The sequence below is a fragment of the Corythoichthys intestinalis genome, chromosome 4 (assembly GCF_030265065.1).
Source record: "Corythoichthys intestinalis isolate RoL2023-P3 chromosome 4, ASM3026506v1, whole genome shotgun sequence".
NCBI lineage: Eukaryota > Metazoa > Chordata > Actinopteri > Syngnathiformes > Syngnathidae > Corythoichthys > Corythoichthys intestinalis.
The window spans coordinates 27,356,019-27,383,117 of record NC_080398.1 but is presented as its reverse complement, the minus strand read 5'-3'; the positions used below and the strand labels follow the sequence as shown (position 1 = coordinate 27,383,117).

Here is a 27,099-nt window from a genome sequence, read left to right as displayed (position 1 = left end):
CACCGCTAGTCCCGGCACCGGGACACTCCACCCGAGCGCGCCCAATCGCATCCAGCCGCATTCTGTTTTTTCTATAAAATATGTTCATTCATTTATTCCAAATTCTTTTTATTCCTCGATCTTTTATTCGGGACTACAGAAATGTTATTTTAATGAAAACATGACCCAAATGCACATGGTCAACTTTCACTGGCTACACAAAATGATGTGGCGGGAAGAATCTGGCCCTCAAGCCGCAGGTTTGGCTTTACAACTGAAATTCTTGCATTTGTTCCATTTTTGTCTGGAACTCAAGTGATACTCCAATGAGGCTCCGGTATAAATTTCTAATTAAACTCAAAAGGGAAAAAAATTCAAGTCACCCTTGCAGAATTTTTATACGTGATTGAAATCTGAATTTATTGAAACATATTCACTAAAATGTTCTGTACATTTGCAAAGTTGCACATTTTTTACATTACACACTGTCAAGGCTCCAGCTAATACATGCATTTTTATCTCATTTTTCCCTTTCTAGTTGATATGCAAATGTATTATTTTCCTTAAAACATCTCTCCGAGAATATGTGTGCATAAGCTGATTGTGATGAGGAAAATGCTTTTCAAGGCATCCACGGGTCCAGGCCTCATCTCCTGTAGTTAGTCTAAAGTCTCAGACTGTCCTTAAAAGGCAGAAATCCACTTTGGAGCGACAGATGTTGATGGGAAATGTGAAGCAGGCGGGTGCCTGAGAATCTTTTCATTTCAGTCTTGGGCTTTTGTTCCTGCTCATACTGCAGCTGTTGCTGTCGTGAGTTTGAGAGCATCCGAAAGATTGCGCTGCCGGACCCTGGCGTTGCCGATCAATTCCAAATGCGATTCCGGTACCCATCCGCGATGCCGATCGGACAGTCTGGTGCCCTCTACCCAATCTTTGGAACCCCCCCAAAAAATATAATTAGATTAGTCTGTAAACATTCAAATCAGGAAAAAATGAAGATGCTCTTACGGTCGCTGCTTTGCTGGTGCACCAGTATGATATCAGCTTTTTCTAATGATAACTCATCAGGCTGCTGGGCCACAACCGCTCTGATACATTGCATCTGTGGGAAATCTAAAATGAGACAGAAACAGGAGTTAAATATAAAAGGCATGGTTTGGCTCTTATACCCATGACTTCCTGAAGAGACGCCAGTTTAAAATCCCAATGCAGTAGTACATCAAGTTACAAGTGCTTTAGAAATGTTGCTGCTTGAGTAAATTTAGAAAATAACGGAGCAAAAAATGTACTTCAGTGGCCTCAGAAACAATTAAATGCAAAATGACGACACTCATAAGGAACTGCTGGAGGCTAGATTTTATGCAGTCTGCCTTGAGCTCATGAACATCACATACTTGGCCACTCTTTCAAGGCACACATCCAACACACAAATACCACACTACAGTACATACAAGTAATCAGTAGAGGTGGAAATAGCCAATTTACAGGCGACAGGTTACGATATTTGATGATGTTTACAGTCCGCCACACTTCAATTTTGAGTTAAAGGGAACCTCGGACTTAAAGACCTATTGACTCTAATAAGCCACAATTGTTCTCTTTTACTAAAATTTGTTATTAGAGAAACATAAAATATTGCCATTGATTTAAAAATCTAAAATATTTAGTACGTTTTGACCTACAGGGGGCGCCATGTTTTATGCGTGCAATGGAGGCTCGAGGTGATGACGAAGCTTGTCACTGTCACTAGACGAACACTACCGGGTTACTCCAATTCCTTCTACCCGGCGAGATGTCCAACACATGCCCACATCTGTTAAAAGCGGCGAGTACTTACTTCCGCATTTTTCGGACTATAAGTTGTACCTGAGTATAAGTCGGACCAGCCCAAAAATGCGCAATGAAGAGGAAAAAAAAACATATAAGTCGCACCAAAGTATAAGTCGCATTTTGGGGGGAAATTTACTTGATAAAATCCAACACATAGAACAGATACGTCATTTTTAAAGGCAATTTAAAATAAAAATACAATAGAGAACAACATGCTGATTAAGTATACATTATGTTACATGATGCATGAACAACAAAATGCGAACGTGGCCGGTATGTCAACGTAACATAGCTATTATGTTATTCAGATAACTATAGTATAAAGAACAGACTAAAAAGTTTACCAAACCATCCTTGTCACTCCAAACCACCATAATAACATGTGAAATGATGTAATAATGTGTTAATAATTTCATACATATGTCGCTCCAGAGTATAAGTCGCACCCCCAGCCAAACTATGAAAAAAAAACTGCGACTTATAGTCCGAAAATTCGGTATTTGTATTTTTATTGAGTCTTTTATTACACTTTCATTGTCTCAAAGTACTTTTTGCATGTTTCCCTGTCATACTTTTAAGCATTGTTATTTTGTGGTAACTTTAAAGCAGATTGATCTGTTGACCACACTAGTCATGTAGTGTATTTAAACCACCCTTATTTGATATTAATTAGGGCTGTCAAACGATTAAAATTTTTAATCGAGTTAATTACAGCTTAAAAATTAATTAATCGTAATTAATCGCAATTCAAACCATCTATAAAATATGCCATATTTTTCTGTAAATTATTGTTGGAATGGAAAGATAAGACACAAGATGGATATATACATTCAGCATACAGTACATAAGGACTATTTGTTTATTATAACAATAAATCAACAAGATGGCATTAACATTATTAACATTCTGCTAAAGCGATCCATGGATAGAAAGACTTGTACTGCTTAAAAGAAAAATGTTAGTACAAGTTAGAGAAATGTTATAATAAAACCCCTCTTAATGTTTTCGTTTTAATAAAATTTGTAAAATTTTCAATAAAAAAATAAACTAGTAGCCCGCCATTGTTGATGTCAATAATTACTTACACAATGCTCATGGATGCTGAAGCCTATAAAATCAGTTGCACCCAAGCGCCAGCAGAGGGCGGCAAAACTCCATATAACACAACAAGTGAGCGTTTCACTGTGTACTGTCATTTAAATCTCTCTGAGCGGGGTATCTGCGTTAATTGCGTATAATATTTTAACGTGATTAATTTAAAAAATTAATTAACGCCCGTTAACGCGATAATTTTGACAGCCTTAATATTAATATGTTTAAGTATTTTTTAAGGATCTTTAGTATGCTCTGTCTGTATGCATCTAAACAAAACAAGCTGAAAGGGCACGGTGGTACTTTGGGTGTCAAATTCGCTTCTTGTAGGACATTTCGCCAGTGTAGCACATTTTGGCAGAACACAGTTTTTTTTCCTTCTCTTGTCTCTGCTCATCCCGTCTTTCCTGTTCATTTTGCTTTTGCTGCCCGTTTTGTGAAATATCGACAGTGCTGTCATGCTCAATGATGCCCCTCTTCGGTTCAAATTGAAAGAGTTGGACAGATGACATGTTTATGTCGCTAGAGTCATACTCTGGAAGCCTGGCAGCGTAACCATGTGACGTCACTGCCCAGTGACGTCAACAACAATGGCGACCTACTAGTTAAACTAATTTTACAAATTGTATAAAAACGAAGACATCAAGACATCATCAAACATCAAGAGGGCTTTCAATATCAAATTATTTTAACTCATAATAATGTTTATCTTTTAAGAACTACAAGCCTTTCTATTCGTGGATCCCTTTAAATCAGTGGTCTCCAAACTATTCCACATAGGGCCGCAGTGGGTGCAGGATTTCACTCCAACAAAACAAGACCACACCTTTTCACCAATCTGGTGTTTTATAAGTGTAATCAGTTGATTGCAGTCAGGTGCTGCTTGTTTAAGTAGAAACCACATTGGTTAAAAGGTCTGTGCTTGATCGGTATAAATAAAAACCAGGACCCACAGCGGCCCTCGAGGACCGGTTTGGAGACCCCTGCTTTAAATCAAAGGCCTCCCATTATACTAATATAACATACAAACACACGTTACTGTATGTTATAGTTCCCATGAAGAAATTTTGAGATTTTTAACAATTTTGTTGCTGGAAAATATCAGACATTTGAATGAAAAGCATTCTTTTTAACAAAACAGGATATCCAAAATGTGGCAACTGTGATCGACAGATTTCCTCTTGATCGAATAGATTGGATTGCTACTTGACCGACTGACGTATCGATGCATATCGATGTATCGTTACACCCCTGAACCAGGGCTATGAATCACCGATTTCATGATGATATGATCGCAATACTGTAATTTTTTTTTTTTTTTTTTTTCAAACCTGTCCTGTTCAGCTGTTTGACACAGAGAATGGAAGTCTAAGTGCCCGGATTCTGAACAGTTTTAATGTTTCACATTGAGAGTTTTTTTTTTTTTTGATATGACAAACTCTGCCACGATTCGATTCAATACAAGAGCCTCTGAATGATTTTTGCCATATTTACCAATTTTACATGATATACATACGTTATATTTCTCATTTAGAAATAAAAAGATAAAACACGGTTCTGACAGTTTAACAATTTTCATTAACATTTCACACATTTGAATTGAAACACTTTTTTGTCAGATGAGACCAAGATTGAGCTTTTTGGCAACAAACACTCTAAGTGGGTCTGGCGTGCCACGAAAGATGCGCATGCTGAAAAGCACCTCATACCCCCTGTGAAGTATGGGGGTGGGTCAGTGATGCTGTGGGGCTGTTTCGCTTCCAAAGGCCCTGGGAACCTTGTTAGGGTGCATAGCATCATGAATGCTTTGAAATACCAGGACATTTTGAATCAAAATCTGTTGCCCTCTGCCCGAAAGCTGAAGATGGGTCGTCACTGGGTCTTTCAGCAAGACAATGACCCTAAACATATGGCCAAATCTACACAGAAATGGTTCACCAGACACAAAATCAAGCTCCTCCCATGGCCATCTCAGTCCCCAGACCTTGTTTTGTTGGCGAAAGGGTATTAACACCAGGGGTGCTAATAATTGTGACACACATTATTTGATGTCAAATAATTATTTCTTTATGTGGGATTTTTTCCCTACTGAATAAATGCACTTGTATTGAAGGTTGGATTTTTCTCTTTTTTTCCATTAAGGTCCCATATTATTTGAATTAAAAATATATAAATATATTAGAAGCTAAAAAAAACACATCTTAACCAGGGGTGCCAATAATTATGGAGGGCACTGTATAAACATAGAACAGTCTAGATTATTGGTTAAAGGCAAAAAAAAAAAAAAAACAGGCAATTATTACGCTATTGTGGATATCCAACGTGGCGGCCATCACAAAATAAAGAGCTTTTTAAGTTGAAAATTCTTGTAAATAAATGTGTACGTCCCTGAATTTCTATAGATAAGGACATTGAACAGTCTATGTCCTTGGTTAAAAGCAAAAACACAGGCACTTATCATTCATTTTACGTAAATATTTCAAGCTAAAGTTACGCTAATTTTTGCCATGCATTTTTTTCACAACGTTTTAAAGTGCATGCTTGGGGCTATTTTATATAATAATAACCTTGAATCCTCGACCAAATCACTCTTGAGACACTCCTGCCTGCTTGTATGCAGTAAAACCTTCGTCCTTTTTCCACCTAAATCCGGCGTTCGAACGCAGCGTGTGTTTGAGTTTATCACAGTGAAAGCCAACTACTCTGCGTGGGTCGGCCCCCAACGGGAAGGCGTGGTGCAATGTTTGTGGGAACTGTCTTGTCAACTGATGGTGAAATCTATAGTTTATTCTATTTTTTTTTTTCACAATTACCTCCAGATGAAACTAATGTAACAAAAGGAAAGACAAATATATTTAAATATATATTTACCAAACCATAATCAGGAGCCGAACCTTAGCATTGTGAGACAAAAATTCTAAATAACTAGTTGACAAAATAACTATGGTGCTAAATCAAGGCCAAAAGTATTGTAATCTTGAAAAAAAAGAAACACTTAAAAAATATATATATTTTCCTTGAATCTTGCAAAAGGAGAAAAAAAGATGTTTTGTTTTTTGTTTTTCAGTCATAAAGTTGATATTTTCAGATTCAAATCTGAACTTTTTGGTTTCGGCTTTCTAATTATCACTTTCAGATTTTTTTTTTCACTTTCAGATCTTATTTTTTCAGTTTCAGTTTTTTTTTTACATTTAATTTTTTTTTCACTTTCAGATCTTTTTTTTTCTTCAGTTTCAGTTGCCTTCAGGAAACGTGGGTACGTGAATTATGACGCCACACTCACTCCACATTTATTGCATTACTTCCGTGTCCTAACTCCCCGCAGCTGATGGAGCGTACCAACTCTCTCAATAACAAAGAGGTGTCCCTACAACTAGCACAAACAACCACTTCAGGTCCATTTTGCAGTAAATGAGCGGCTGCGAGTGATGCCATTACTCGACGAAATTAATATATCAATATCTCAAAAATGATAGCAGCACAAACTAGCAAAAAGATGCCACTCTGCGTTCATGTTTTACTTTGGATTTCGGACCCGTCGTTTCTTTAGGTAAAAGTCAACGACCTGGCATATTTTCAAATTTTTATTCATCAAAACTAGCCAAAAGTCATCCAGAATGACTAACAAAAGACCCCCCCCTTAACATTACTTCAACTACAAGTATCAAGAAAATAAAGCGGAGAGAGTGTAGCGTCATAATCCATCAAAGTACCCAAGTTTCCTGAAGGTAGCATCATTTGGGGTTGCTTTGATAGGCTGTTTCTCACAAGCCAACACTTCTATCGTTGAGGCCACGCCCCCACGCCAGAACACGACCAACAGTTTTGAAACTGAAAATAAAGACCTAAAAGCGAATGAAAGATCTGAAAATGAAAAAAATATTTGAACTTGGAAAAAAAATTGAAACTGAAAAATAAGATCTGAAAGTGAAAAAAAATCTGAAGGTGAAAATTAGATAACCGAAACCATAAAGTTGATATTTTAACCTGAAAATATCAACTTTGTAACTGAAAAACTGAAACTGAAAAATCAAACTTTTTTTTTTTTTTTTTTTTTTTTTAGCTTTTGAATAATTCAAGAAAAAAACTTAAAACATTCAGTTCAGTTTTTTTTTTCAATCATTTCTTTTTGTGAGATTACAATAATTTTGGCCTTAACCCCTAGATGCATGAGTGGGTCAAAAATGACCCGGTGAGGTTGTTTTCTTGAAATATCTTCGGAATGAAAAACTGTTATCAATTCATATTCCAGGTATTCCTCAAAAAACATGTTTTTGATATAATGCCATTCAAATTTTTGATGAACTTTTTATGAATTTGAAGAAATTGTCATTTTTGTATTACTACCCTAAGCTTCCACAAGTGGGTCAAAAATGACCCACATGCATTTTCTATGGAATCCAATGGGAATCTTTCATTCTTATCAACTTTGGCTGCCAGGAATACATTTACTGTGGACCACGCAGACTAGGTATGTAAAAGTGACATCCCATAAGAAGATTATTTTACACAGCTAGAGTTGATACGTGTACTGTAAGTGTTATGTCCATATAGTATTTTGTGTGTGTGTCTTTCATGACTCTTCATTATTATTCATGAACAAATTAACCTACTTCATAACTAGCTAGCTAACCAAGTCTAGGTTCATACCGCAGGTCCTAATGCACAATTACGATTTTTTTGTCATGTCTGTTTTATTGGCGTACCCGTTCAGACTGCCTTTGTCCTTTGAGCCTGTTCAAGTATCACACATGCACTCTAATTCGCAGTCCGAGATGCGCTGAGCAAACTGGCCCGCATGCGCAGAAGCATTGGAGCAGAGAGAAAACCGAGCATTGTCAGGCTTATTCTCAACCCATATTATTTTTTTTATGACTGTTGTCAAGCCCGCTTCTTCTCAAAAAGACACGTTCAAGCTAGGAGCTAACACTAATGCACAGCTGCACCGCTACCGTAGCACCCTGTCTTTCTCGCCCTTTGCTGATGTTAATTGCTGCATGAATTCCAATTTGGGGGACTTGACAGTTTGGACCGCAGCCACATTCTGGAAAAAAATGTGGCCCGGATGGGATTTTAACCACATACGAAAGTGACCTGGATCGAATTTGAAAATGGTCCACTTTAATGCGATTTTTCCGTTCAGTCGAGTCGGAAAAACACGAAAAAAATCGGATTTGTGCTAGATTTACAGGTGAAATGGTCCTACAGATGTTGGATGATGGAGAGAGAGAATGATGGGGTTGGACTCAAGTGTCCGAAATTTCTGATGATGAGGACCCAGACTATTGTCCAGTTGGCAGGGGCAGTTGTCCACCTGGAAATCCAACTGAACAGGATCAATCCGACTCATAAGATTCCACTTATGTGTCATCTGAAGAAGAAAGTTTCCAAATCATGGCCAACAGAATGAGTTGGTAGGTCTTTTACTAGAGAGAAATACCACCCACCCAGGGCAGAACACAGATCCACAATATCCTCAGAAATTGGTCAGTGCCACCACAAGGGCTGAGCACTGCTGTTTCACCAAAAAGATGCATGGGAGCTCTTCATCATTGATGATAAAATACAAGGAAAGATGAAGTCTATTGCTGTTCTGTTTTTTTTTTTTCGCCAAAAAATGTTAATTGAATCATAAAGATATTTCAGCATGAAATCATTCTTGTGTGGCCCTAAATATCGTAGTAATCAATATACAAGTGATTATTCTTTACCAAAATGGCATTAGAACACATTGGTTGTAATATGGGTCATTTTTGACCCACTTATGGAAGAGTGTAAGGGTCCAGGAACTTGTGCATCTAGGGGTTAATTTAGCACCATAATAACCCAGAGTAAGCATTAAGCATTCACCTTGCGCGGATGAAAAATCGACTTCAGGGTGAGGGCGGGAAAGTGCGGATATCCAGCGTAGCTTATCACTCCTTAAGAAACACAGGCAGAAAAATGAGCGCGCATTCTCAAAGCCGTTTTTAAAATGCAATATGTCGTGTCTTACTGTGTGTCGGTCCTTAGCAGCAGCGATTTGTGAGACATGTGCAGCCTGAAGAGGTTCTTCTGCAGGGAATGAAGTTTGACGCGGCAGTTCTCCGCACGCAGCTCCGCCACGGGAGCGTGGTCGATCACAGTAAATTTGCCCCCTCTGAAAAAAGCGCGGTACATGATTAGACAAAAATGCTGAGGAATTAAAGGAATTGTTCCCTGGAAAAAATATACCTTCTAAAAGTTATGCTCGTTAAATGTTTTTGACTTTGATCTGGTTACAGTTTACAGTTCTCATTTTTGTGGTACTGTAAATACACAATTCTGAATAACTTCTGGCCAAGGTTGGGTAAAAATTAGTAGTAGACCTCTCTGAATACTACCAAACACAAAGGGTTAGGGTTGGGGCTAGGGGTCCTCACAGTTTAAATGACTGCTCTTCCTTTAATGGCGTACCGCAAGCAACTCGTCACTTCCGTTCATTAATATTCATGACGTTAGCTACTGTTGCTAAGGGGGGACACACCACCGTTTGTCCCCGACAGGAAATTAATAGAAATCGTGTACGAAGGAGAGGTTTACAGAGCTAAACCTACCAATTATTTTCAAAAATGATGTCCCTGGTGCCAAATTCACTGGTAAAGATGTGGAATAACATAAAAATGTTCAGTTAAAGAGATGGCTAGAGCGTCGAGGGCTGAAAAAGACGAAAAAAAAGCAATCCGACCGAAGCATAGCCTTAGCTTTTTTATCGACACCTTTTTCTTACGCGACTGGCAATGACATTCTCCTGTTTCAACAAGCTATCCTTTACCACCAGCCCTGCCTTTCTTATATATTATATCCTCTGGTTGTCCTACATCTCTGACCGTTCTTGGGGGTAATTTATATTGTTTTGTGGAGCGATTGCAAATGCTACTCAGTGACAGCCAACGAACACTTTTAATATTTTCATTCATAACAAATCTTAATTCTATATTTTATTTACACTTCCCCCTTACTAAAGTTGTTGTTTTTTTACAACAAAAAAACGTAAAAGTGGCAGTCAGATACGATTTTAATTCTTTTCAGGTCATTCATTGTCAGACAGAAGCAGCACGGCACAACGTCACGCTAAAAAATAAGTTAAAAATATCAAAATGGCTTACGTCTTTGTCCTCTGAAAGACAATGCCAACCCAACAAAATGTTTTTATTGCATAAATGTTTACTGCCTAGCTGGCGTTAAAAATTTGATTCAATCTTCACATTTTTTCCTCCGAGTTTTTGGCTTCGGGAAACGTATTAAGAAAACATCCTTCATATGTCGTAATGTATAGAGCCGTTTCTACAAGTTCCAAAAAAGCGATGTGTGATCGGCATGTTCGTTTTTGAACGATTACCGGAGAAACGTAGCGCAATTAAAACGGTTTCTATGCGAGGGCGGGTCTATAATGTCCCACTCCTGCTTTACTTCCGCTTTACGATGCGACGTCACGGTCTAAAAATAGCATGCGTGCGGTACGCCATTGTGGACGTAGGTTTCGAATTAGCCAGTAGATAGCGCCGGGCGGTTGTTGTTCATTTTTAACTTGTTAACAGTTGGAAAATTTTGAATTCCCGGGTAATTAGGGATTTCTTGAATGTGTAACTGTTTCCAAGATGTATTGACTTTTAGGACTCTTATGATGTTTAAAGGGCTTGGCTTGATTGCGTAACATTAAAGAGATTTGTTGAAATACTCCAGATAACATTAACAAATAATAATCCTCTTCAATACGATCGAAAAGATAAAGCAGTTGCGGCGAGCACAGGATGTTGTAAAAAAAAATCATGTCACGAATGACTCAAGAACCCAGTTAAAATAAATGCCGACTCACTCTTTTTGTTGTGAAAGCAGCAGGTAGTCATTGAATAAGTGCATGTAGATATTCCTCTCCGTGTCCTTGAGGGAGAAATCCATCAGTTCGGTGACTGGTCCCTCCCGTACCAACCTCCGAGATTGACTGATAAGAGGAAGAGTCTGCAACCAGCAAGATGAGACCATCGTATAGTATTCGGACTAATTTTTTTCTTGGAAAAAAAATGCAAAAAATGCTCCCTTACATACCCTGCACTCAAAGTCCACCTTGGCACTGAGAGACACCAACGACTCGATGTTTTTCATTTGGGAGATGCTGTCATTACTCTCTTGGATTAGCTGAGGAGCACAAGAAGAACAGTCTATCAATGAAAGCAAATTGCGTCTAAAATTGTAGAACGCATGTGTCAAACTTGCGGCCCATGGGCCAGATCCAGCCCACAACATCATTGTTTGTTGCCCGTGAAAGCAAATCGTTTGATTCGACACCATGTTTCTCGCTAAAATAAAATTTCAATAAAATGCCTGTAGTCTTCAATGATCAAGAACTACAGAAATATAAAAGCATATATATTTTTCTTTTTTCTTTTGTGGTAAAACAAAAAACAAAACAAAAACTAACATAAATACACACAATAAATACACATAAAAATAATAAAATAAAATGAACATAATTATATATTTTTTTCTTTTTATCAGGACAAAAAAATTAAACTATATATATGTTTGTGTGTATGCGTATTTATGTTCTTACCCTTTTTTTAATGAAAAAAATAAAAGGAAATTTTAAAACTGTATTTTCCTTTTTTTAATTAAAAAATAAAAAAAATGTACAAAAATGCATTAAAAAGGGAATATCTATTTTTTCCCCTTTTTTTTAATCCAAGTAGGAAATAAACTAAAATAAAATCTGTAGCGTAATGGCTATTAAGAGGCTCAAGGAAGAGGATTTGGACTATTTTTAGGTCAACAATATCTTGAAACAATTTATCGACAAGATAGTCGATTCATTTGCTCATCCATTAGCCGTTAGTTAGTCCAGTGCCATTGACGACGGTAGACGTCCAATCATGCGGATCTTTTCATCTTTCTATAATGAATTGAAACTAGTTTGACACTAGCAGATGTCTATCGCTTTCAATGGCAGCCAATGTGTTATTTCCGGGCAGAAACTAGAACCACAATGTGGTCCGCAACAGCAATGGATTCGACACCTTGATTCGATTCTTCTAACCTTGCTAAAGGTACCTAACCCCATGTGTTTCACACGGGCATTAACCGAACCCTTGGAATTAGAAAAATCATTTTTTTCAAAAACAAAATCGATATATATCTAGGCTAGCAAGCCATACTATACAGTGCCCTCCATAATTATTGGCACCCCTGGTTAAGATTGTTTTTTAGCTTCTAATATTATTTTTTTAATTCAAATAATATGGGACCCCAATGGAAAAAAAGAGAAATATTTAACCTTCAATACAAGTGCATTTATTCAGTGGGGAAAAAATCCCACATAAAGAAATAATTATTTGACATCAAATAATGTGTGTCAGAATTATTAGCACCCCTGGTGTTAATACTTTGTACAACCCCCTTTTGCCAACAAAACAGCACCTAATCTTCTCCTATAATGTTTCACAAGCTTGATTTTGTGTCTGGTGAACCATTTCTGTGTAGATTTGGCCATATGTTTTGGGTCATTGTATTGCTGAAAGACCCAGTGACGACCCATCTTCAGCTTTCGGGCAGAGGGTAACAGATTTTGATTTAAAATGTCCTGGTATTTCAAAGCATTCATGATGCCATGCACCCTAACAAGGTTCCCAGGGCTTTTGGAAGCGAAACAGCCCCACAGTATCACTGACCCACCCCCATACTTCACAGTGGGTATTAGGTGCTTTTCAGCATGCGTTTTTTTTTTTTTTTTTTTTTAGAAGCTAAAAAACACATCTTAACCAGGGGTCCCAATAATTATGGAGGGCACTGTACATACATATACTATTTTCATGGCTTAAATTATGCACAAATGTTGTATTTTTAAGTAAAAGCAATGCACGTTACCCGTAGATAGAGCCCTGCATGTCTTAACCTTCAATGAACCCCTTAGACTAACTCACCGAACCCCTGTGGTTCGATTGAAACCAGGTTATGAACCACTGTTCTGGAACTACTGCAGTAAGATCAGTCTATAAACTTCGACAGATAAGGAATTTACCTTCTCCAAGAGTCTCAACGCTTTAATTGCCTGCGCGGCTTCTGCCGTGCCTGCAGTTGTTCTCTTCACAATGTTCTGGAAAGGACAATTAAGAGTCATGAGTCACAATAAATGTGTCTACAAAAACATCAGAACATGAACATGAAAAGACAAAGCCAGCAGGACAAAATCGACAAAAACCCACCTGGACCAGCAGCTTAATTCGTGTAATTCTTTGGAACGGAAGGACGAGGAAGGAACGTAGCGGAAGTCTTTGACATACAGGACTCCTCTCCAACTTCTCCACAATGCGCCTGAAGCCTTGATTCTCGTTCCTGAAAGGAAAACACAAGAAAGATTTTGAGCACTGCATGTACTATTTGGCAGTCTGATGACAGAAAGATTAATATCTCACATGAGTCTCTGATAGGTGGCATCCTGATAGGACTGGTTGGTGAGGTAGGGTACGTAAACCATCTTGAAGCGTTGGCAGTGGCGAGCGATGATGTCACACACGGTGAAGTGCATGATGTCCGACTCGAGACGTTCCTCAAGCTTTGACAAGAAACTAAGGAATAAAACATCCAACGTGGTTAATTGTGCCCAAGTTCAAAATTGTTCTGTGTTGACGGTAAATCCAATTACGAATTAAGGATGTCCTTGATCAGATCATGTGATCAGACATCGGGCCGATCAGGCAATTTTACAGAGGATCGGAATCGGGTGAAAAAGATCGTGTTTTTAATTCAAAAGAATTTTTTTTTTTTTTTTAAAGGCTAAAAAGTAACAAAATAATCTAAAATTACAATAGCATTACCAAAAGAAACAAAACCATATGTTTTATACTCCGCAACATTCCCGGAAAAAGCAGAAGAGGAAGAAGTGTAAACACTACAGTACTGTCACATGTTTGGAACTTAAAATGTTTTTTTTAAATAAACAAATTTTATCCCGTATTGAATCGGGACTCGGTATCGGCAAATTCTCAAAATCAGGTGACTTGGAGTCGGACTCGGGTGCAAAAATATGCAATCGGGACATCCCAAATTAGGATTATAGCAATAATTATATAAAATTAGTACAAAAATGTTAAATGTGTTAGAACTTACATTTTGTAAATATATCTATCATAAGCAATAAAAAAAATTAAATGTCTATTTGCAATTTGTCAAACAGTACAGTAATAACAATTAATTGACTAATAAGTACAATTGTCCAGTATCGGCTAGTGGATAATATCGGCCAATAAAAGCATTTTAAAATGATTTCGGATAATTTCAACATCGGTTTTTCATTTATGGTTTTGGGTTAATATGCATGTTGCCTTCAAAGTGAATGTAAAAGCCTTCTGCCTTTGTACAAAGGCTGGTCACAACTAAGCAGAGCAGTTATGCTTATTGAGCATTAGATGTCTCCAACCTGAGGCCATATCTACACGTAGCAGAGTATTTGGCAAAAAGAACTTTTTCTACGGTGTGGCCTATCATCCACATGCACATTTTGAGCATTGAAAACGAAGGTTCTGAAAAACTTTGTCGAAAGTGAAGATGTGCGAATTCTGCATTTGTAGTGTCATCATGTGGACAATGATAACCAAAGATTTAACTTTGGAAACGTCTCTGACTGTGACAAACTTTGTTCCTGCATCACACATGAGACCAACGTTTACGTTTGGAGTAAACATGGATACTTTCGCAGTGGGTTTTGATGTGATTATTAGACAGGTGCTTTTTGATTCCATTTATTTACAAACTCTTGCAGTGCTTCATAATGAAGAACACATGCGAAGGATGGGGGTATTATGGACAATTATTTTTCGGGCATTGTTATGAATTTACTTCAATACAAATGGATGCGGTTGGCTGTGGAAGCTTTTTTTTTTTCTAAAAATGGCTGGTGTACGTAATTATGTTTTCCCACCGTATTAGGGCAGGATCCTCGGTTTAGAAAAAAACCCTGCTAGGTGTAGATATGGTCTAAAATGCTTGAGATTTGTTATGTGAGCAGACAATTTTGCAGTTACTGAGCAAAAATTAAATGAACAATAAATGACTGAAAAATAATTAATTATAAACTAAATATAGTGGTTCAACATAGGCAATTTTGCCCGTAACTTCATTTAAAGTTATTTTCTTATTTTTAATGTTTGTTTGAAAAACCTTGAAGTTGTTACATTTATCATTATTAAAGCATTGAGTGGGGTATCACAATACAATTAGCCACAAAATTTTAAGTCCACGACCGTATATACCGATATTAGTTTGATATCAATATCGGATTTTTGGGGTTGGACAGTATCGGGATATCGGTTAAAAATGTCATTATCGGACAACCCTGCTAATAAGTTAATCAAATAAAATGTATTTGTATATTTTTTTATTGAGCTAATATTTGATCATTTAAAGTAAACCAAATATTTTAAAAGTTTTTTTTAATGTATATGTGTTTATCCATTTTATATTAAAATAAAATTAGTAATAATAATAAATAAACAATACCAAAATAAACGAATCAATTAAAAGTAAATAATAATAAAATTAATGTAATTTTATGTTCGGTGCAAATTAGCGACAAAAGGTGTAAAAAAAAGCATGTAGGCTGTTTTGATCTGGAATGTCAATAATTCGCGACAATAGGCATCCATGGCCTAATGCAACAACTCTTAAAGAACTCTTTAAAAATTATGTTAATGTTTGGAAAACCAGGTTAAACAATGGAGTGTAGCCTGTAGGCCATACTTTGCCCACACATGCCATTTCTACTTAATTTCTGACCTGTGGCTGATAGCGCGGACATCCGCCAGCCTGGAAAAGAGCCAATTCCGATCCTGGGTGGTTAATAGCGCCCCCAGCTGTTTGGATTTGACGAAATGCTCAACGACAATGTCCAGACTGCGGCAGTATGACGCTTCAGAGGTCACCACTTCAAATCGCACCTATAAACACAAGAAGAGGAACATGGCACTTTATGACAGGAATACAGGCGACGATGAGTGATGGGCTGAGTGATGCCTTTTTGCGCTCTGTGACGTCTTTTTGAATAAAGTGGAAGTAGAGCCGCCAATTCTGTAGAAAAGCTAACTGGTAAAGACAGATAAATGCATACGCAATCGCTCCTTCTGCCAGGAGAAGAATGGGGAAATTCCAGTATTTCTCTAATAATTTTTAGCAGCCACAGTTGTGAAGTAATCGTGAGTGATTCATTTTGGTTACACCCCGATTAACACAAATCAGTGAATGCTGATGTGAAATAAACCGCCAAACAGCCTAGGTAGGAGAATCTACTAACACGCATTTTTTGCCTTTTGGTTTCATATTTGTTATTGATGCCTTGAGGTAAAGTTGGTGGAGAGTTATTAAAGTAAAGAAAAGTCCTTTTCTCAGTATTTTAGTATTCTCAGTAGACCAGAAACGGGGAATTTAAGTTTGACTATTTATATAGTGTATGTAAACATCTGTTTTCCACTGGTAGTGATTGTTGAGAGCAGCAAAGAACGCCTTGCTGACCTAAAAGTCCCACTTTCATGATTTTTTTTTCACACTAATGAAATGATTGAATCATGTTAAATGATATTTAAAAAGCAATTTTAAATGTTCACAATTTATATAGCTTAACTATTGAAATGGTGTATTAAAATCATCTTTTACCGGGAAGAACAGAAACTGACAGACCATATAATGCTAACATTTCAGTTTTTAGTTGCAAATTAAAGTCGAGACTAAAGCTGGGCAAATTGGCCAAAAAAATGGCTAACAATTTTTTTTCATATTGTCCATCTTGATTCTTTCCACCATTGTTTTAAACTTGGTTATTATATTGTTGTGTTTTTTTAACTTGATGTTTGCACGCAATGATGTCTACCTTTGTACTGTATATTAGCATTAAGCTAGCGCGCGTGCAAAAATAGATCTTGTATTTTAGTGCACACAACATGTAAATTCCTTTAGTGTGTTTAGAACAACAGTTTACTCCACTTGGAGTTTAATGGACAGCTTGAAAACATCAACACTGGACTCTACTGTATAAAATTTGTCAAACTGATCAGTATAATCTGAATATGCATATGGTCGATCAAAAACGACTGATCAGGGAGTTTGAGCTAAAAAGGTTTCTGATCTTTAATCACGATCTTAAAATCGCCCATGTGTAACGAGTTGACGTACAAACTTGAAGGTATTTCCGGAGTAATTTTATTGTTTCAACCGGAACTTGAAAAGTGAAAGTAAAGCCATGAGCATTAGCTTAAAGGCGCTACAGCAGTGACAGAACACTGAACGGTAAATGAATTTTTATTAGTGCTGCAACGATTAGTCGATTAATTTGAGTAATTCGATTAGAAAAGAGATTAAAATTAAATTTTGCAGCTTCGAGTATTCGTGTAATTAAAGTGGCGTTGTAATGGTTTGTTTTGAAAGTGTGTGCATTGAGTTTTATTGATTTGGGTGGATATAATGCCCCTAGTGGCAACAGTGAATATGACATAACTCGTTTCACATGGCTGAATCCACCTGCTCCCTGTTAAGACCAAGATAAGCTAAGTTTTTGTTTGAGCTAATGTTTTTTAAATGCATTTGTGATTTAGTTTATAGATATAGTTAGCAGTTTTTGTGGGAATATGTGTTTGAACCATTTGTTAAGAGAATTGAAAAAAAAAAAAGCATTTTATAGCATTTAAGCTAGCGGACTTTTGCTATGTAAGTTAGCCAACTGTTCTTTTGTTGTACTTTGATCCTCATCTATTTTTTTACACCGTTTCATGCTCAGCTCAGGTATTTAAATTTTGTATGTTCCTTATCCGATCACTCGATTATTCGAACTAACTAGTTTACCGATTAATCGACTACTAAAACATTCGATAGCTACAGCGCAAATTTTTATTTTATTGTTTTTAAATATTGCTCAAATCTTGAGTACAGCAAGCATGGCGATTGAAAAATAAATAATTACTCATCTGAAAATATTAAAATCAGATGCATTTTTTCTAACAGCTCGAGATAGTTTGTGTTGGAGCAATTTTCTACACAGCACTTGAAGTATTACAGCTAAACATACAGTAGATATGTCTGTCTGTCTTTATATTTGAGTTCAAGCTAACTCAAGAACGGATTAAGCGATTATTATCGACCTTTCGGGATGTATTTGTTAGAGGTGCACGATAATTATCGATCCGATAATTATCGGTCCGATAATAGGAATTATGACATCATCCCAATAAATCCGATAACATAATATATTATCGGCCCTATTAATAATAATTTTGGCACGGTGTCGGATTGGGATTTGTGCGTTTGTTTCCACTCCTGTTTTTCCAGTATGCAAAGTTTTGTTACTTTCTTTGTTTTGTTCATTATAATAATGGTCATGTCATCATGAAAATTCTGGTTCGGTCAAAGGCAAATCTTAAGCTGAATCAACCACTAGTATTTTTGACCTACAGGTGTTCAAAAACTCAGGTGAATATACATTGAAAACTTATATATATATATATTATCGGTTATCGTATCGGTATCGGCCTTGAGGACCAGGAAGCTATCAGTATCGGTTTCAAAAAATGGATATCGTGCACCCCTAGTATTTGTTATATGAGACTTGAAGAGGTGATTCAATTTTTAAATAATGAGGTCAAAGGTCACAGAGGTCAAGACAAGGAATGTTGCGAGAACTTGTCTCATACTTAAATCATTTGCTGCCATTAATAGTCATAGACAGGAAATTAATTTCAACTGGGATGGCTGAAATTGAATGATCATGTTTCACTGCCATTGACGGTGATAGACATCCAATCAAATTTGACCCTAGTCAAAATGGAGTGGACGTCTATTGCTTTCAATGGCAACCAGTGAGTTAAAGGGAGTGCCCAAATATGGCAAGGTTTTGAATTTGGCTGCTTAGGTAGAGGTCTGCCCTCTCTGAGTGCTCCTGTAGTTAACCATCGTTTCAGTACAAAACGAGTACAATGGACTTTTTTTTACCTCTTGAAGGCGCCTCTCATCCTCCGTGATGTCCTCCAGTTCGCTGCTGCTTCTGACGCCAGGAAGTTCTCGCCAAAGCGTGGCTGACTCCGTAAGTGTGATGGAGAGGCGCGGGGACGAGGGCCTGCCCTCGCTCCTCGGGGGCTCCGGTAGAGGCAAGCTTCTCACGCTGGTGATGGAGCCTGTGTGGGATAGCGAGTGCGGATGCGGGACCGCGGGCAGCGGTGGGAGAGGTCGCCGGGCCGGTGGCGGCGACGGAGCAGGAGACGCCGAACTGTCCTCGCAAACCGAGAGGACGTCGGATCGAGATTGCCGCAGGATTTCAAAGTTCTGGGCTGCCTCGCTGTACTGCTGGTAGAGTTGGGCGCGATCTGTTTTGGAGGGGCCAATAAGAGGATGTGAGAAAAAAAAAACTGAACTATCTGTCTCTCAATCGCATTTACACATGCTTGCTGGAATGCAAAGTCACAAGCTGCAGCTGCTTTTCCCGCAAGTTTGTAGATATTAATGCTTGCGCAAACCTGCCTGTAGCTCGCAGACACACACGTATATAAAATCTCAACACACACTTTTGACAACATCTGCATGAGTCATAAGTACTCAGGCTTTTTTTTACTGTATGTTGTTTGTTTGTTAAGACTTTATAGGGAAGTCATTGAACTCATTGGGTGCCATTGACGGCACTACATGTCAAATCCATTTTAAGTGGGTGATTTTAAGTTCACATATTTTGTGAAACAAAATAAAAAGAACTAGTGCTGCAACAATTAATCAATTAACTTGAGTAATTCGATTAGAAAAAAGCTTCGAATCAAGTTTTGCTGCTTTGCGTATTCGTTTAATCAGAGTGGCGTTGTAATGTTTGCGTTTAGTCTTCTTAATATGGGTGGATACACTGCCCTCTAGTGGTAACAGCGAATATGACATAACTCATTTAACAAGCTGAATCCAGCTTCTCCCTGTTAAGACCAACATAAGGTAGGTTTTTGTTCGGGCTAATATGTTTTTTATGCATTCGGAATTTAGTTTATAGGTATATTTAGCAGTTTTTTGCAGGAATATGTGTTTGAACGATTTGTTGAGAGCATTGTAAAAAAAATTAAGTTAGCATTTTATAGCATTTAAGCTAGCGGGTTTTTTCTATGCAAGTTATTTATAAGTCAGTATTATAAGTCATTTATTTATTTGTTTTTTATACTGTTTGAAGCTGAGCCCAGGTATTTTAATTTATTTTTAAATAAAAGTGCGATTCTGCAGTTTGAAGAAACACTCGGAAATTTTATTTTGTATTTGCATTTAATGCTCCTTTGAAAGTGCAATCTTAGCAAGCTTATGTTTTAAATCTCCTAAAATTTATTCTGCAATCCATTAAATGTTCCTAATCCGATTTCTCGATTATTCGAACTAACTAGTTGATAGATTAATCGACTACTAAAATAATCGATAGCTGCAGCCCTAATAATAACATAATTTGAATAAAAACAAAAAAGGAAGAAACAGTAATTATTCTCTTATTTTTATTTATTAAACAGGTTTTATATAGAAAATATATTAGAAAAAAACAAATATTGAAAAAGTATTTGTGATCTATTTATTTACCTTTTCCCTATTTTTTATTTACATGATGTACTGTATATTGAAAATAAAAAAACATGAGCATTCACAGAAATTTCTTGACATTTAAATGAAACTTTAGAGTGTTATTTCAGTTACATATCCTGTATGTATTCATGTATATGTAATATATTTTATTAATTTTAAATGTAATTTTCTTTGTGTTAACATGTTATTAATGTATTAATATATTTATTCTTAAACAAATATACAAATTATATTATTATAAATACAATACCGTTTAATAATAATATTTTTTAAATGATTATATAATTATAATGGAGACCCGGCACATTTTGGGTGATGTAGGCCACACTTGTATATTCCGAATCATAATATTGTGACCTACATGACTCAATTTGGGATTCCACATATGTGGGTGTCAGGTCTTTCTGAGGTTAAGTTCTTTTTTAATTACCAAAAATAGTCACTTGCCCTAAAAAGGATTGAACATGCTAGAAAAGAAAAACATTGAGGATTCTTTTTAAGTGTTTTTGGTCTAACAGTGTGTGCGAAGTTAGAGGTGGGAGTAAGCCAGGTTTTCTGCACAGATGAATCACGCACACTGAAGGGAAATGAGCCGGTGCGTCACTCTTTTCCCGTCTGCTCATAAGGCCACAGTATACATCTGAAGGAACGTCGCAGAGCCGCCCACCAAACTAAAACGCCCGTTAAAGATTTATTAGGAAATTACAGCAAAAACAAGTGCGGAATGTTTTCACACTGAGGAGTTCTATTTATACATTCTTGCAAAGGATGTCCATTTTCAGCCCATGAAACTAGTCTGCATCACAACATATAATGTCATGAGAAATATATTTTAAAACAATTGGATTGCTGAGCATGTCCTAACTCATGTTGAATTAGTTTTAGTTCGTTTTGGCAAAGAAAAACAAAGAGAATGGTGAGGTACTCACTGAAAAACTTGGAGTTCCTTTTTCGTCTTCCAATTGTGTCCAAAACGTTTCTGAAGAAATACAACAGCAGTTGTTTGTTATATAATGAGAAGAAAAACCATATCATTTCAAATGATTCTTTAGCGTTTCGTGTCAGTCTCACAAATGTGACTTTAGGACTCACCTTAGCTCCACCTCTCCCCAGCTTTTACTGCGATCATCCTCATCTGGAACAAGAAAATGTTGAGTTGACAAAATATTATACACCAACATACCCATAAAAGCACCAGACTGCAAACTGTAAAGTAGTAAAAAAATATATATTGAAATAGTTGAGCAATCAAGTTAGAAAGAAGCGCTATGGTGATAGTGATTGATCCAAGCTGCTCTGTTTACAACTCCACTGAGCTTCTCAGCTTTTGGTTTTCTTTACTGTTTCCACCTCCGGTTGTCTCCACCCACCACCCAACTACAATGTTACCTGTGACGCATGCACTGCGCAGACAAGTAAGACTGACAGTAAAGATAAGTGATCTGATTTAGTCGAATTGTGAGATTCTACCCTTACATGTGGGTTTTGGGGTCTTGATAAGATTACAGGATGATGCACGAAAGAGGAAATTTGAGAGTTTTGAATGTTGATTACTGTTAAATCAGATGAGTTCAAAGTTCAATCAAGCAAAAGACAAAATGTCCCAAAAAAATCATTTGAAATATGGCTGAATATCTTGATGTCTTTGTCAAACAAAATTAAATTGGCTTTATGCTCTAGATAATTTTTTGAGCAGCAATCTGCTCGAAAGCTGATACCAAGACTTGTCTAAGACCAGAACTCCCCGAGATGAGATCGAGACCTTAAAAATGTAGTCTCAAGAACAAGACTGGTCTTGAATGGTTAGGTTTTAGACTACTAAATGATGTCTATGTTTTTGGGACACCCTGTATAATGCAAATCAAAATCATCAAAATCAGGGATTGCCTATTTCTGGTTACCTGTTGTAGTGAATATTCGAGTTCTGCGATCCCCCGCAACACCTTCCTCCTCTTCCACCTCTACAAGTGCCTCGTTTCTTCTTTCAGTGGTTTTACGGATTCCCCGTCTCCTCATACGAGCCCCGGGACCCATATCCCGGAAACTGCTGGTACTCGTCAGAGGGGCGCCTCCTAGTTTCCTTGCTGCCGGGTCTGCTCCATCTGTGCTACTCTCATCAGGTTCTGACACTACGTTTGGTAAACCCTGACACTCTGGAAAAACTGTCTCCTCATCCTCCCATTCAAGTTCCTCCTCATCCTCATCATCATCGCCCTCTGTGGAGGGCACGAGGAAATCTGATTGAGATTTACAATTGAGAATGGGGCAGCTGCTAGGCTTGTACAAAGTGTTGCTCACGCACAAATACATCTCCATTTCCCTCTGTCTGCTAGCCTCTTTATCAGTTTCAGAATTCTTTACCTCATCGTCTACCTCCTCAGTCATTTTCACGTCTACAGTTAACTTATCAAAATGGTGATCAGGCTGAGGTTCAGACTCTTTACGCACAGCCGGGTTTTGATGCTCTTTCCCTTCTATGTCTAACGATGTGTCAGCATGAGTGTATGCGAATGTGTCAGCATGCATGGCTGAGAGCTGGTCAGCATGCATGTCTTGCCGGCCCTGCCTCGTACCTCTCAGTCCCTCCACCTCCAACGACTCTTCCTCTTCGAGCTCCAACTCCGGTTCAGAGTGCAGTTCGTCCTCGCTCAAGTTACGGAAAGACATTTCCGCAGACTCCTGCTCAAGCTCGTCCAGTTGGCTTTCCTCAGACTGAGCGTGCGCTTGTTCTCCTGAGCTGGGGTCCTCTGTTATGTCTTCCCCAGAGTGTCCCAGGATTTCCCGTACCACGTTTTTGGCCCATTTAAGGTGCGGGGCTTGGGAATGCCGCTTAGTCTCCTCAGACATGCTCCAAGCACCGCTCATTCGGATCCGTATGGCCTCCTTCTGTTCTGGGCTCATTGCTTCAACGTTAAGCCCTTGTAATGCAGGCAGAATTTGATCAAAGGTCATCTGAGGCGAGACATCAGCATAAGGATTCCTTGGGAGAGGAGACATTTCTTCCCTGTCGGCAATTTCTTTATTCCTCTCCCTCCACATCATGAGGAGTTTTTCAGTTTCAGAGTCCCTTTTAAAGGGCCCAATTTCAGCGTACGGGTGCTCCGCTTTCCTTGCTCTCATTTTCGGATCATCCTGTGAAGAAGATGATTGTTGGCCGTCTTTTCTGCACCTGTTGCTGTCAGGCTCTAGGTGGCTGTTCATCAGGTGCTCGTCAGTCCTTCCCGGTGACAGACGCAGGTCATCTGAAGGTTGCCGGCTGACATCATTACTGCTATGATGAAGACTTTCTGAAAGGAGGTTTAATTTTTGCTCGTCCTCCTCCTGCTCAGCAAGTGACGGTGACATCCTGTCAGACTCCGGTTGTGGTAACGTTTGCCCGATAACGCAAAAGACGTATTTGGGCTTTTTTTCCCTCTCTGTTAGTTCCTCTTCATTAGCATATTCCTCCCTCTCTGGTCGCTCGTGGAAAGGAGAAGAGGAGGTGTCATCTGTATCCCCACCTTCCCAATAGTCCTGACAATCCAGAAACTCCTCTCGCTCGTCCTCGTCGTCACCGCCGCTTGACACGGTCACAAATCCGTCTTCTCCCGAGAGCATTCGGTCTCTGTCTGGCCTCCACCCAGTCTCACTTCCCCCTTCGCTCTCTTCGCTATTACTCTCTCCTTTGACATCCCTCTGCCAGTTTTCCCCAATCTCCCCATCGCTTCCAGAGAAGCGGTCTAACTCCTCCGTGTCCTCTTCTTCTCTGTCTACATTTATCCCTTCCCGCTGCTCACTGTACTTGTGTCTCCAACTTTCAGCATGCTCTCTTTGTGATTCTCTCTCCTCTTCACCTCCCTTCCCCTCTTTCCACTTCGCGGGCCTCTCTCTGTCTACAAAGTTGTCCTCCTGAGACGACTCTTTGCTATTCCTACCCCTCTGCGGTTCTAACCACATCCGTCTCTGCTCCGGCAAAGTGGCTGCCATCTCTCTTCTGTCTAGCTCACTTCTTCTTTGCTCCGCTCTCTTTACTCTCTGAGGACTCTTTCTGTCATCCCGCTCACTTTCCCTGCCCGACTGACCCTCTTCATAGCCGTTTCTGCCTTGCCTGCGTCGCGTGTCATTGTCCATGTCGCTGCTCCACTCACCGCTACTCTGAGCTTTCGGTGGCGCCCTCGGAGCCGCCTCCTTGAGAGTTGTGTCATCCCACCTAGGGTCAGCCTCTCTTTCCTGTCTTTGCCTTTCCTTCCTCAGCCCATGCGCTCTGTAGTACTCCTTCTCTCTCCGTTCACTGGACTGTCCTCCCCCCTCCCATGCCGCTCTCTCATCGACCTCCTTGTATCGCCCTCGGTACCGCTCCTCCTCCCTCCCCACTTGGTCTGTGCCTCTGCGTCTGTGTCGGTCCCTGTCTGGGTCTCTTGCTCTGCCGCTCTTGCTGTCCCCCTCACTTCTGCTGTGTTGATATGTCAACTCATCCCGCTCTCTTTCCCTTGCCCTTTGCTGCCTTGTTTCTCTGTCGTCACTGTCTCCCTCGCTCCTCGTGCCCCTCGCTCCAGCTTTCCTGTGGGTCCTCTCCCAATCCTGACTGTCTGGATGCAAGCCTCTGTCTCTTCGACTGTGCGGTGAGGGCATCCTTGCCTCTCTACTTCCGATTTCTCTCCTCCTCGCGACGTCCCTTTCTCTCCTTTCTCGTGATCCCCCCGGTTGCAGGTCTCTTCCAAGGTCTCGGAGAGCAGGGTTGGACTCCTGATGTCTTTGTCTGGATTTTTCATAGTTTCTCTTTTCATCTCTTTCCCGCTCTCTCAGCCGGGCATATTCTCTCTCTCGGTCCCACGCATCAGTCTCAGTCCTTCTCGGCTTGTCTCTTGGCCGCCTCTGTTCGCGTTCTTCGTCCCGTTCACGGCTTCTCCTCATCCTAGGAAATGTGTCTCCCTTCTTCAAGTCCCATTCCATCTCCTTCCCAAACTCCCTCTCAACAGTCGACAGCGGCCTTCCATTTCTCCTCTCATTGTCTTGCCTCTTATCTCGGCCAGCCTCCCTCATCCTGGGAGCGGGGCCTCGATCTCGCTCATGGTATCGCCCACGGGGGTCTGTATCTCTGAACCTGGACTTGTCTTTCATTTTTTCTCTTTCCCAATCCTGCCGTCTCTCTTCCTCTCGGGTGCTTTCCCGCTCTGACTGGGCAGTCATGGCCAGCATTGGGCTGGGATCCCTGGAGAGTCGTCCGCCTGGCTTAAGGTTGCAGTCACGTGTTTTCGTATTTGAGAAAGATTCCAACACGGTGCAGGTTGGCCTTTTGGTCCCCATAGTACCATAATTTGGAGAACCTAAACACATTTCACACAGTTTGGTTACAAAATCAAGGGTCACATCTTCATAACATCTTATATAATGAAGTCAAAACAAAGACATTTCAACACGTTTTACAGCAACAACTTAAGAGCAGTCTGCCGGTTTCAACCAGTTTCATGCCTCACTGTTGCAAAGCTTAATGCCACAATGTAGATTAATGCAGTCTGCCTCCAGTTTACAGAGCAAAAATGAAGCGAGGGTAGAAAAGGTGACACCCTCCTACAGTTAGCTAAGAATGCAGTGTAAACCTGCAAAGCACAGCATACCGAAGGAGGCCTTTGAGAAAGCAAAGGCCTGTTACACATAGGCACGACATTTAGCATGTACGTCTTGACAGAATAAAATCCGGACTGTACAGGCACCAAAAAAACAGCCACAGTGGTGTTTATGTGGAAATCACGAGAAGAGAGAATCCACTCACCTGAATGTGAAGTTCTGGGGAGAGCTGGTCTCCCCCCGGTCCTGCTCAGCTATCAAGCATGGGGATTGCACAACACAAAAATATGCATTCTCTACTTTCACATTGTCCTGGATGACTTAATAAATCTCAAATGTGTTACAAAATGAAACTACCTATCCAACACTGGTCTAAAAGCCTAATGTTTACGCCTGAACTCTCCTCCACTTTCTCGCTGCCTCCTCTTGTCTCTCCCCACCTCTTTCCTTCTTCAAATTCCCAAACAAGTCTCAACAGATTGACACTTATCTTCTCCCCTCCTCCTTCAACACCCCTGTGCCTTGTTGTCCTCAATAAGTCGCTCTCACTGATCTGCTCTCTCATAAATCAAACAAAATTTCTGTAAGGTCTTGTCCACTACTTTGGCTTCTCTTCCCTCCCCTCAGCCTCGGCATGAAACTCCCAGGAACAAAAGTACACAAGTCGCTAGCTGTGCTGTCCTGCCCCATTCTTCTTTCACCAAACACAGGAAATACACCTCGTTGGTGTTTCTGGCTCTTCGAGCAGCTGGTTGGTGGATTCAGAGTAGCTGGGTGTGGCTGCACAACTCGCGCATACACTCACAGCCAGGTAAGTTGATAATGGAGCGGGGGAGGGGAGAAAGAGAGCAAAGTCTCACTCAGGAGGCCTTGAAAAATAACTCGCATTCCCGTGAGTGGTATTAGGGAGGAGGATAAGAATGCAAAACACATATTTTGACATTATTAAAACAAAATAAGAAAGAAAAAGATTAGGAAACCACAGATGATGGAGCACTACATGGGTGTCCATGTTAGTAATAAAACCTTAACTGTTGTTTGTGATTAAAATTGACTTATAGTTTC

General features: G+C 39.3%; 1 protein-coding gene across 2 annotated transcripts; it reads right to left on the bottom strand.

Moving 5' to 3' along the window:
- Positions 1–372: 372 nt before the first annotated feature.
- arhgef5 (Rho guanine nucleotide exchange factor (GEF) 5) lies at positions 373–26,831 on the bottom strand. Of its 2 annotated transcripts, none has more exons than XM_057833320.1 (15): positions 26,240–26,831; positions 22,389–25,793; positions 21,580–21,622; positions 21,417–21,466; positions 18,886–19,256; positions 15,688–15,848; positions 13,329–13,481; positions 13,119–13,248; positions 12,935–13,009; positions 10,969–11,058; positions 10,739–10,881; positions 8,897–9,040; positions 8,752–8,822; positions 988–1,092; positions 373–910 (listed from the first exon to the last, which is right to left on the bottom strand). In XM_057833320.1, the coding sequence occupies exons 2-15, from the start codon at positions 25,771–25,773 to the stop codon at positions 768–770; spliced, it is 5,064 nt and encodes a 1,687-aa protein (XP_057689303.1). In that variant the 5' UTR covers positions 25,774–25,793; positions 26,240–26,831; the 3' UTR covers positions 373–767. The 2 variants fall into 2 exon arrangements, with proteins under 2 accessions (XP_057689303.1, XP_057689304.1); XM_057833321.1 differs by having other exon boundaries at positions 23,061–25,793.
- Positions 26,832–27,099: the final 268 nt, after the last annotated feature.

Excerpts from the sequence above, each read along its gene's own strand:
- arhgef5 (XM_057833320.1), bottom strand. The coding sequence starts at position 25,773 with ATGGGGACCAAAAGGCCAACCTGCACCGTGTTGGAATCTTTCTCAAAT. Across the intron at positions 15,849-18,885 it reads ATGAGAGGCGCCTTCAAGAG|GTGCGATTTGAAGTGGTGAC; the intron begins GTAAAAAAAAGT and ends TTGTGTTTATAG. Across the intron at positions 911-987 it reads GCACCAGCAAAGCAGCGACC|ATTGGGTAGAGGGCACCAGA; the intron begins GTAAGAGCATCT and ends GGGGTTCCAAAG.